Source organism: Lucilia cuprina, chromosome 4 (genome assembly GCF_022045245.1).
Source record: "Lucilia cuprina isolate Lc7/37 chromosome 4, ASM2204524v1, whole genome shotgun sequence".
NCBI classification, from domain to species: Eukaryota; Metazoa; Arthropoda; class Insecta; order Diptera; family Calliphoridae; genus Lucilia; species Lucilia cuprina.
In genome coordinates, this window is record NC_060952.1 from 98,328,448 (window position 1) to 98,340,602 (window position 12,155).

The 12,155-nt window shown below is 31.0% G+C and overlaps 1 protein-coding gene across 1 annotated transcript in view; it reads right to left on the reverse strand.

Moving 5' to 3' along the window:
- Positions 1–2,597: 2,597 nt before the first annotated feature.
- Positions 2,598–12,155, reverse strand: part of LOC111677719 — a 49,814-nt gene continuing 40,256 nt past the window's right edge. Inside the window, exons 6-11 of the mRNA XM_046949074.1 lie at positions 10,648–10,881; positions 6,086–6,270; positions 5,785–5,891; positions 5,544–5,697; positions 3,777–5,140; positions 2,598–3,379 (exon numbers count right to left, since the gene is read on the reverse strand). Coding sequence (XP_046805030.1) covers positions 3,351–3,379; positions 3,777–5,140; positions 5,544–5,697; positions 5,785–5,891; positions 6,086–6,270; positions 10,648–10,881 — 2,073 coding nt within the window. The 3' untranslated portion in view covers positions 2,598–3,350. The remainder of the gene's footprint in view (positions 3,380–3,776; positions 5,141–5,543; positions 5,698–5,784; positions 5,892–6,085; positions 6,271–10,647; positions 10,882–12,155) is intronic.

Below are 12,155 nucleotides of genomic sequence, written 5' to 3' on the forward strand. Positions count from 1 at the left end.
TGATTTTCAATGGAGATTTATTTTGTAATTTTTATTCTTGGGATTTGTTTTAACCTTTTATGGAATAAGTTTTTATGTAAAATCAATATGTCTTGGTCAAATCACAATTTGTGATCCAACCAGTCAGAATAATGAGATTTTTTTGAAAATGAACAGAACTAGAACAGAAGTAGAACAGATCTAGAACAGAACTAGAACAGAACTAGAACAGAACTAGAACAGAACTAGAACAGAACTAGAACAGAACTAGAACAGAACTAGAACAGAACTAGAACAGAACTAGAACAGAACTAGAACAGAACTAGAACAGAACTAGAACAGAACTAGAACAGAACTAGAACAGCACTAGAACAGAACTAGAACAAGAACTAGAAGAACTAGAACAGAACTAGAACAGAACTAGAACAGAACTAGAACAGAACTAGAACAGAACTAGAACAGAACTAGAACAGAACTAGAACAGAACTAGAACAGAACTAGAACAGAACTAGAACAGAACTAGAACAGAACTAGAACAGAACTAGAACAGAACTAGAACAGAACTAGAACAGAACTAGAACAGAACTAGAACAGAACTAGAACAGAACTAGAACAGAACTAAGGAGTGAGATCGAAAAATTCTTAACATACATATATGTTTATAAAAAAGAAACCACTAAACTAACAGCTTTATTTTTTTTATTTGATTCAAATTATTATTACAATTTACAAAAAAAAAATATTTTTATAGTTTTAATCACTAGTGATGAAATTTTGAACCCTTTTCGGAAACCCTTCCATTATCGTTTTTATAGTGCTTTCTGTCACTTTGCTCGAACATGTAGTCCATCTCCGTTTAAAATCTACCACACTTTTGGACACCTTTTTTGTACTCTTCAATTCTCTTTTAACAAGAGCCCAATATCTCTCCACTGGCCTTAGCTACGGGCAGTTTGGAGGATTTGCCTCTCTTGGTACAAATACCACATTATTGTTCTTGTACCACTCAAGGGCTTGTTTTACCATAGTGACAGGATGACAAGGCAGCCAAAAATAAGTGGACACATATGAAGTCTTATGAATGGAAGCAGCCTTTTTTGTAAACATTCCTTGATGTAAATTTCGGTATTTATAGAGCCCGTTGTAACACAAATGATTGGCTTCTTTTGCCGCAACTGCATATTGCTTGCCATACAAGAACTTTCTGGGAAATTTTGTCTGCTTTTGGGTCCTAAACTTTCTTCAACATTCCCTCGAGCATCAGCAACATAAAACTTTTGACCTGGAAGTTGCGAAAAATCTGCCAGAACATACGTTTCGTCATCCATTATGCAGCAAGAATATTTTTTTATAAAACTTGACTTCAATTTCCGTGCTCTGTTTTTGGCCTCTAAATTTTTAGCAGCGTTCCTGTCAGGAACTTTTTGAGCCTTGTATGTTTTTAAACCTGCATTAGCTTCAACTTTTCGTACCAAATAGTCCGAGCACTGAGCTAACCGAGCTGCTTTCCTACCGGATGTGTTGGGAGCTCTTTTGAAATTGCGTTCTATTTTTTGGCTTTAGAAACATCATGTGGACCATTCCTTCTACCTGAACAAGGTTTTCTATCAACTGACAAGTTCTCCCGGTACTGTTTAATAACATTGGAAACAGCTTGACGGCAGACCTTTGTATGCTTGGCCAACTTTTTGTAAGACCAAGTTGGGTTTAGTTGAAAATATTTAATAATTTCAGTACGCACTTTTTTCTGGTCACTCATTTTTATCAGATTAACAAAAAAATTAATATAATTGACATTACACATAATATCTGACATGTTTTTCAAAGGTTACTTGATCAAAAAAAATCAAATAATACTTTGGTTGAAAAATGTAATGAAAAACGTGTGTTAAGAATTTTTCGATCTCACTCCTTAGAACAGAACCAGAACAGAACTAGAACAGAATTAGATCAGAACTAGAACAGAACTAGAACAGAACTAGAACAGAACTAGATCAGAACTAGAACAGAACTAGAACAGAACTAGAACAGAACTAGAACAGAACTAGAACATAACTAGAACAGAACTAGAACAGAACTAGAACAGAACTAGAACAGAACTAGAACAGAACTAGAACAGAACTAGAACAGAACTAGAACAGAACTAGAACAGAACTAGAACAGAACTAGAACAGAACTAGAACAGAACTAGAACAGAACTAGAACAGAACTAGAACAGAACTAGAACAGAACTAGAACAGAACTAGAACAGAACTAGAACAGAACTAGAACAGAACTAGAACAAAACTAGAACAGAACTAGAACAGAACTAGAACTGAACTAGAATTTTGACTGGTCACGTTGAAACCATTTTGCTCGTTTACTTACTCAATCACACTCTCTCTCTCTTTCTTATGCTCTCAAGTGATTAAACTCAAATTAAAATAAATAAAAAAACTTTATTTTCATTACAAAACAAATAAAATTAAATTTTATTTGTTATTTCTTGAGTTAATTACAATTAATTAAAAAATTATCAAATATTTATACAAAATTAAAAAAAATTATATATAAAATAATATATTTAAAAATAAAATAATACATTTTTATTGTAATAAAATAATTATAAAAAAATAACTAAATTTTATAAAATAACACATGCCAGATATGTTGGTTATTGCCGTCTTACTATTTATTAGTGATTTTCTTTAATAGAAAAATTGTTTAATAAATTCTTAAATTTTCAAATATTTTTTGTTGATTATTATTTAAACTAAATGTTTGCTATTTTTTGCAACACTAAATTTTTTATGTTTATGTGATTTTGTTTTTGTTAATTTGTTTGAGTTAAACTTAAGTTATTGTACTTCTTATCTGAAATGAATATTCATAGTTTATGGTATTCATTCATTTAATTTTAGTTTATAAAAAACAAATTGCACTATTTTTTCCATTTAAAAGCTAATTTATGTGCTAGAATGCCATAAAATAAAAATAAATTACAATTCTTTTTTTTAGTTTTCATTCTGTTTCTTTGTGTTTGTGTTTTTTTTTTAATTTGGAATTTGTTTTACAATTTTTAGTTTATATTTTCTTACAGTAAACATTCGTTAAAACGAATGTTTTTCATATATATTTTTAATATTAAAAATGATTTAATTTTTAAATGTACCAGACATTTTTGTTAAAGGAAGTGTTTTATAAATTTTACAATTTTATTTAAATATTTGCCAATTAAAAACCTGTTCTACCGAATAATTTTCAATTTTATCTTCTGATTTCAATTTTGAAAACTGGATTTTGTTGACACATTTTGAAAAAGAATGTTGGTATTTTCATTAGGTGCTTGTAATCGAGATTATCTAATAATTACTTTTTCGACTGCACTTTTTTCAGTGACCGTCATGATGATTTTCAGAATCTGCAAAGAAAAGTTGAGATAACAAAATATAAAAACTGAACCAGTAATCAACAAATATTGAACTAGGACTGAACTAGAACTGAAATAGAACTGAACTAGAACTGAACTAGAACTGAACTAGAACTGAACTAGAACTGAACTAGAACTGAACTAGAACTGAACTAGAACTGAACTAGAAATGAACTAGAACTGAACTAGAACTGAACTAGAACTGAACTAGAAATGAACTAGAACTGAACCAGAACTGAACTAGAACTGAACTAGAAATGATCCAGAACTAAACTAATACTGAACTAGAAGTACTTCTTATAAGATATCAGTCCTATGAAAGTCATATTTGATGGCATACATGTTTGGAATATTTTCTAATTATTGAAACAAATTAATTTTTACTCACCATTTGAAGTAGTTAAATCATCAATTCTTTCGCATTTCGTTTGAACCTCCAAGCTTTCACTCCTTTCGTGAGGTAACGTTTCGGGTAGACTTAGAATACGTTGATCACGTTGACTCGCCATCAAATGATTGTAATGATCCGTAGAAATCATATGAGATGTCCAAGCAGGCGGGCAATGAGGATGATGATGAGTGGCGTGAGGCGTATGATGAGGAGACACATGATGTTGATGGGGATGATGCTGATGATGATGAGGATGAGGATGTGTAACAACTACGGGCAAGCCTTCGGAATTTAAACAGGTTACACATGAGTCCACCACTGGTACCAGCTGATCAGGCATCCATTCAAAAGAGAAAGCTGAACCTAAAGTGTGGACGCCAGTGCCACAGGCGGGACCTACCGAGGGTGGAGCACTAGTGGGAGTGGGTGGTGTGGTCGTTATACAAGGACTTAACTCCTGTTGTGATGAAGAGGAATTATCCAAAGATAACTTCTGATTACTTTCCGACCAGGGAGGACTGGGATTCCATTGATCCATAAAATCAGCCGGATCGGGTGGCAAGAGTTTGTTAAGCAAACGACTTCTGGTAGGTACAACAGTGGCAAATATTACCGACGAATGAGAATCGGCTCGATGGGTGTGTACTTGATATACGGAATCCATTTCATTTTGCAAATCATGATGTTGACCGTCAGAGGAATTTTCCTGCAAATAAATGGGCTCTAATTTACCTACCGCCCTACGTTTAGCCGGCGGTGATGTTGTTCTACTATGACTGGCACATGACAAGGTATAACTAGTAGCTGCCGAGGCATGACTGGATATTGAACTATTCGTGCTTTCACAACGCATTTCAGCGGCGGCATTTGATTTATTCGATAAGGGTGATCGAGAGGGCGATATAGAATGATTTGATATGCCACCCAATTGACTATAATCCACCGGTTCTATACCACCATTCGTTGTATGACTCATATTTATATCACTAGCTAAATTTTCTCTATTGGCTTCCAGCATTAGCTCACTCCCACCTCCCGAACCATTCGTTCTCTGCAGCACTGCTGTATCTGAGGCGTGAAATGTTCCATAGGGCGGCATATGATGATACTGATGATGATTATTTGGATGATGTAGTGCCGTATAGGGTGATCCCACCACCGAGGTGGGTGAAAACGCCGATGTCGGTGTATGATGATGAATATGATGGTGATAGTATACTGATGTGGGATTACCGGCTGTGGGAGGTGTGGCAGGGACACGAGTACCACCATCATAGGGCAGACCGAATTGTATTTTTGACTGTACGGTGTAGTAGTGATAAAGCCATGAATTGAGTATCATAACAGAAGCTTCACGTTCGCTGAAGAGAGTTTAAAGAAATGGTTTATTACAGTTAAAGCTTAAGTTAAGGTTATTTATAAAATCTCTCCTTGGTGAAGCTTTTACAATGTTTTTTAAATGGCTTTTTAAGCTTTAAGAAGGCTTTTATATGTTTTTGTTTGAAACTATATGTTTTCTTATAAAGTTTTTTGTTAAAGCTTTTACAAAAAAAATTAAGATAAAACTCTAATGAAATACTTTTATGAAAGCTATTTGTCAAATAAAATTTCATATTTAAAAAGCTTCATTGCAAAAAGTTCTTTTAAAAGCTTAATTACATAAAAGTTTTCGAAAAATATTTTTCTTGTATTAAACTTTTTTTTATAAAAATAATATTTTTACAGAAACAACATTTTAAATTGAAAAGTTTTTCAAATACTCACTTTAATACTTGATTGGTACAAACAATGACTGGTTGTTGATTAGTATCTTGGGCATCTCGTACTTGTAATACAACATGGACCCATATAAAATCACCTTGTCTACGTTGCATACGAACTAATAAAATACATGAACGATCTTGTTCTGACTGAGTTACTAGAAAATAAAAGAAACGATTAAAGAAAATATTTAAATAAAAATATTTGTTTAAGAAAGATTAGTTTAAAATGGTTAAAAACTTACTAAGTCTATGTTTACTTTGAGCCTCTCGTAAATTATCGGAATGTATTAGACTATACCAGGATAAACCCTGAATATCACATCTTGTATAACCTAAATGAAATTCGCCACTAAAAAAAAAATTATAATAAAAATATTCCAAATGTTTAATAAATTTTAATAAAAATAGAGCAAAATAGAAAAAAAACGACACACAAATGTCACAATATTGGCCTTCATGAAATTGTTTATTAAAATTTAAAAATTAAATTTTTATTTAGTTATTTTTTTGTTGGATTTTTTCATTAAAACTAGTTCAACTTACTTTTTGTCAATGTGTGCTATTTTCATATCCATTGAATGTATCGTTGTAAAGACATTTGTAGCTCCCTGCACTACACATTCTCGAGTCTCTGGCATGGCAATTGGTGTACAAGTTGCCAAGAATACGGGTTCGTTGCGACTGCAAAGTGGCAAAAATGACAAATAGTGACCCTGAACCAGTACAACCTAGAATGAAAAAAAATAAAAAAAAAACAATTCATTCAATGAATAAAAAAAGTTAGCGGGTTTCGTATTTTTTCTTTTTGCAGCCAAAATGTGGTCTAAAAAATACACATTTCCTAATAATAAATTTAATAGTTATGTGCATGGATTGCTTAAAGTTTGTAGACTACTACTACAAAAAAAAATAAAATAAAAGTGAATGTATAATAATTTTTTCTTTGTGACTTTATAAATTTTAAAGCGGCAAAACATTTTGTAGTCTACATGCGACAGTTTGTCATATTTTGTCTTTTTTTTTTGGTACTGGTGAATCCAATTACAATCTAATTTAAAATATTGAAAGTAATTTTTTTTTTGCAAAATTTTCAAATTAATGATTTAGTAGTCCTTCATTTTTAATTCACTAAACTGATCTTTACTAAAATCAATAAACTAATCTATAGTTAAGGCTATCAGCTGATCTATAATCCAGGTCATGATGTGATCAATAGTCAAGACTTTAAAGTGATCTATAGTCAAAACAATTTTAAAATTAAATTAATGATCCGGGCATCCTTTATTCACTAATATATTCATTATCAAAGCTATTAACTGATCTTTAGTAAAATCTATAAACTTATCTATAGTTAAGGTTATCAATTGATCTATAATCCTGGACATAAAGTGATCCTTAGGCAAGACTATAAACTGATCGACAATCCAGATTATAAACTGATCTATAATCAAAACTATAATCTGGACTGTCGATCAGTGATCGATAGACTTGCCTTTCACTTTATGTCCAGGATTATAGATCAGTTAATAGGTTATAAACTCATCTATAATCAAAACTATGTAATACTGGTATAAAGACAAAAATAGAAAATAGATAGTTAATACTATAAACTGAACTGATACTAGAAAATGATCTATAATCAAGACTAGAAAATGATCTATAACCAAGACTTTATAGAAGCTAAATCTTAAAATGGTATAAAGTCAAGAATATAATCTGTTCTATAGGCAAGACTTTAGTCAAGATTAAAAACTTATCAACAGTCAAGACTAGGAAGTGATCTATAATCAAAACTTTTTAGTGACATACAATCAAAACTATGGACTGATCAATAATAAATACTAAAAACTACAGACAAGTTCATTGTCATGGCTGTAGACTTTTTTGAAGTCAAGAGTTTAAATCGATCTGTAGTCAAAGTTGACTGATCTTTTGATCAAAAGTTGATAGTATAAACTTATTTATAATCTATAAACTGATCTATTTTTAATACTTGATCTATAATCAAGACTAGAAAGTGATTTATAATCAAGACTTGGTAAAATTAAAAAAAAATTATATTAAAAAGCTACAATAATTCTTAAATTTTCTTCACATTATACAAACTCATAGTCTACTTTGCACATTTCATTCTTCTATTTTTATAACAAAAATCTTAAAAAAAAGTGGGCGTTAAAATAATTGGTTAATTTTATGTCTTTTTTTATAATAATTTTAAATGGCAAAAGGATGTGCAGTGTAAACCAAATTGAAAAAGAAAAAAATCAATTGAAATAATTAATATTTATTGCCAACTACATACATATGAATATTATAAATCAAATGAAAGAATAAATAAAAATCATTCTTATATTCAACTAAAATTTGTGGCAAATAATAAAGTTTGAATTATAAACTTTGTTCTTTTAACTTTATGTTAAATAACAGTGTGTTACTTTTACAGACTCTTTGGCAGTTTCTGTCTGATTATGAGTGTGTGTTTTTCAGTATGTGTATTTGTGTGACTAAATGATAAAGACGCCCACATGCTGTCAACGAACCAAGTTATATTTCACATCGTTGGCATCTGTACGGCTACCGTATCTAGTTAACACAGCAGCAAAAGTAACAATAAAATCAAAAAAAAAAAAAAAAAATATCTTAAAAGTGCAGCAACACACAACACAATACACAACTTCATTGCGTTGTGACACTATCAGTTTTTGACGATCATTGCAATTTTTGACGTTTGTAACTCATAATGTGACGACTACTGGCAACAAGACTACTGCTGTGATACTGTGATCCTTAATGCAACCAACAGCACATGTTGGGGAACACGTAGTGATAGAGCATATGTGTGTGTGTGTGTGCTTTGACTCACTTCTTTTCGATGTTGACTTGCTTTGTTTCCCTTTGGTAATGTGGAGGTTTGTTTAATGGTTACCAAATAAACAGGGACGTGGTTGTAGATATTTAAAAGGGAAATTAGAAAATTTTGCTGATTTTGTAACTAATTCTTTCATCATTAAATTTTGTACGCAATTCTCGAAAATGGAATTTCGTTTCAACAAGTTGCTTTTATGAACTCTTTAGAAACTTTTTAAGATTACAACAGTGATCTTATGAACCTGTGCTAGAATTTTCTAGTTCCACTCATTCTAGAATTAGTTTAAAAATTAAAAATTTATATAATTTTGCAATATGAATTTCTTTATTTAATTAATTATTTGTTCCATAAATCCCACCCCCATTTGACCACGTTACTGTCTCTGATGCCTACATGCTTCGCACATGTGGCACAGCAAAAAAAACTTTAAGTAAACAGCTACCCGTAACAACTGTCATCGTTTGTCAGTTTATAAATCACTTGGTCTCACTTTAAACTTCAACACAATTCATTCATTCAATCTTCTTCCAAACAAAAGAATGATGAATAATTCAGCATTTAAAAAAAAGAAAAAATAACATGCAAAAAATGCATTCAAGAGTGTGAAGCAACAAATGTTTTAAATGTCTCAGTTACGTTGCTTTTGTATTAAAAGGAAAAAGTTGACAACATTTTTGAAATAATTGTTTTTTTACCTTCATGAATATATATAGTTTAGAATTTTGAAATACCATAAAATTAAGGACGAACTCGCGTTGAGGGCTAAACAAAGAATTGGTTAATAGCTCATTATCAAGACTACAGACTGATCTATACTCAAGACTGATCTATAGTCAAGACTATATATACCGATCTATAGTCAAGACTATAGACTGATCTATAGTCAAGACTATATATACTGATCTATAGTCAAGACTATAGACTGATATATAGTCAAGACTATAGACTGATCTATAGTCAAGACTATATAGACTGATCTATACCCAAGAATATAGACAGTACTACAGTCAAGAATATAGACTGCTCTATAGTCAAGACTATAGACTGCTCTATAGTCAAGACTATAGACTGATCTATAGTCAAGACTATAGACAGATCTATAGTCAAGACTATAGACAGATCTATAGTCAAGACTATAGACTGATCTATAGTCAAGACTATAGGCTGATCTATAGTCAAGACTATAGACTGATCTATAGTCAAGACTATAGACTGATCTATAGTCAAGACTATAGACTGATCTATAGTCAAGACTATAGACTGATCTATAGTCAAGACTATAGACTGATCTATAGTCAAGACTATAGACTGATCTATAGTCAAGACTATAGACTGATCTATAGTCAAGACTATAGACTGATCTATAGTCAAGACTATAGACTGATCTATAGTCAAGACTATAGACTGATCTATAGTCAAGACTATAGACTGATCTATAGTCAAGACTATAGACTGATCTATAGTCAAGACTATAGACTGATCTATAGTCAAGACTATAGACTGATATATAGTCAAGACTATAGACTGATCTATAGTCAAGACTATAGACTGATGTATAGTCAAGACTATAGACTGATCTATAGTCAAGACTATAGTCAAGGCAAGAGACTGATCTAAACTAGTCGTTCTAATCCTAAAATCAATACTATATTCTGATCGGAATTTCTAAAGGTAGACTTATAAAAATAGTCTAGGAGAAATCGCGAAACAGTATTATCCATTTTCATTACTAAATTAAATTCATATTAAATAAATTCTATTTAAACATTGAACTTTATTTAAACCTTTTATGAAACTTTTAATATTTTTTATAATATATGATTTAGTTACTTTTAAAATTTTTGCTATCATTTAACAGCATAAATTATGTTAATTATCAAATCAACATCTATAAAATCCATTGAATACTAAATAGCAAATATCATTTACTTAAAGACAATATAAAATAATAATTTATCTATAAATAAAAAAGATTGTTTAGATTACACGCAAACGTTTACCTTGTTATACAGTTGTAGCTAAAATGATTTGATTTTTTGTTTTATTTTAGCAAAACAGCTATATGACAGATCAACAGTCATATAGCTGTTTTTGCTGCTTTACCACATAAATATGTATGAAATTTAGTAAAACTAAATTGCATTTAATGTTTTATTCATTTGGGGGTTTTGGATTTCATTAAAATAAATCTAGAGCTTTTTTATAAATTAATTTATTTCTCACTTTTTTTACTTACTTTTTGATCACCAAAACGCATTTGTCTGCGTGCATTACGACTAACATTCATGCGACACAAAAACATGCGATGTTCACCCTCGAGATTTGAAATGGCAGCTGCAGCTGCTGCTGCTGAATTGATATGTTGTCCCGGCTGGGGCGGTACATTACGATTCAGTTCAGCTTGTATGGCAGAATGATCCTGTTTGTCTATGATGTCATAAACCGAATCACCGTGAATTAAAAGATCTTCCTGTAAAGAAAAAAAGAATAAAAAATCAAAAATCCTTTTTAAAAGTTTTGAACTCTTTATACATTTATTTCATTAGTTTAAAGTTCAAAACCAAAATTATAAAAAATTTTATTAAGTGTTTTTTTTTTTGAGTAATATTTGCTGGCTTTTGTAATTAATTCTTGGCTATAAAAAAGGTAACAAACCATTCAGTTTGCTAGTCAATAGTATTAAAATAAAAACTCCCTTTCAAACTTAAGTTGTGTTGTTGCTGTTTTATAACTTATCAATAAATCTTTGATATGTGGCTTTTGGCAATGGCCATAGACATACAACGACACACCCAACACCCGTTTTTGGTGGTGGCTAATATTTGCGGCATTTGCCACATATATAAATGTTATTGCTATTGTTGTGCATGTTGTAGTTGTTGTTAGTACCACTCGTACTTTAGATTACTTGCAAACACTCTGTCCATAAACGACATGTAACATACTCACTCATATGACGGCTGATAACCCAGCAAACATACTACAGATAACTAACTAATTATGCTGGGTAAATAAAATATAGACTAGACTATAAACTAGACTATAGACTAGACTATAGACTAGACTATAGTCTAGACTATAAACTAGACTATAGACTAGACTATAGACTAGACTATAGACTAGACTATAGACTAGACTATAGACTAGACTATAGACTAGACTATAGACTAGACTATAGACTAGACTATAGACTAGAGTATAGACTAGACTATAGACTAGACTATAGACTAGACTATAGACTAGACTATAGACTAGACTATAGCGAAGACTATAGGCTAGACTATAGCATAGACTATAGGCTAGACTATAGACTAGACTATAGACTAGACTTTAGTTAGTAGTGACTCAGTGTCTGCTGGGTTCTTTCTAATACCTCTGTGTGAATATGTAAATGTTGATGATATTCAAATAAACTATTGGCGGCCAACACAAAACCTTTTGCGAAATATTTATGTTGTCTCTACATACGTATCTACTATTTTTGTTAAATATTTTGACATAAAGTCCATTTGTGTTCAACTGTCTGTTGTCTTGGAGAGTTTTACGTTATTTCTGTATTTTTTCTTTAATTTTTAAGACTAATTGAAGTTTTCTGGCTCTTGTTTAATTTATTGCATGTCGAATGTTTTGTATTTCTTTTTAGAAACATTTATTCTAGGGCATATTTATCATAACAGTGACATAATAGTGTAGTTTAATTAAATGCTGTCTTAAGGCGTGTCAATATGTTTGTTAAGTTGGGGT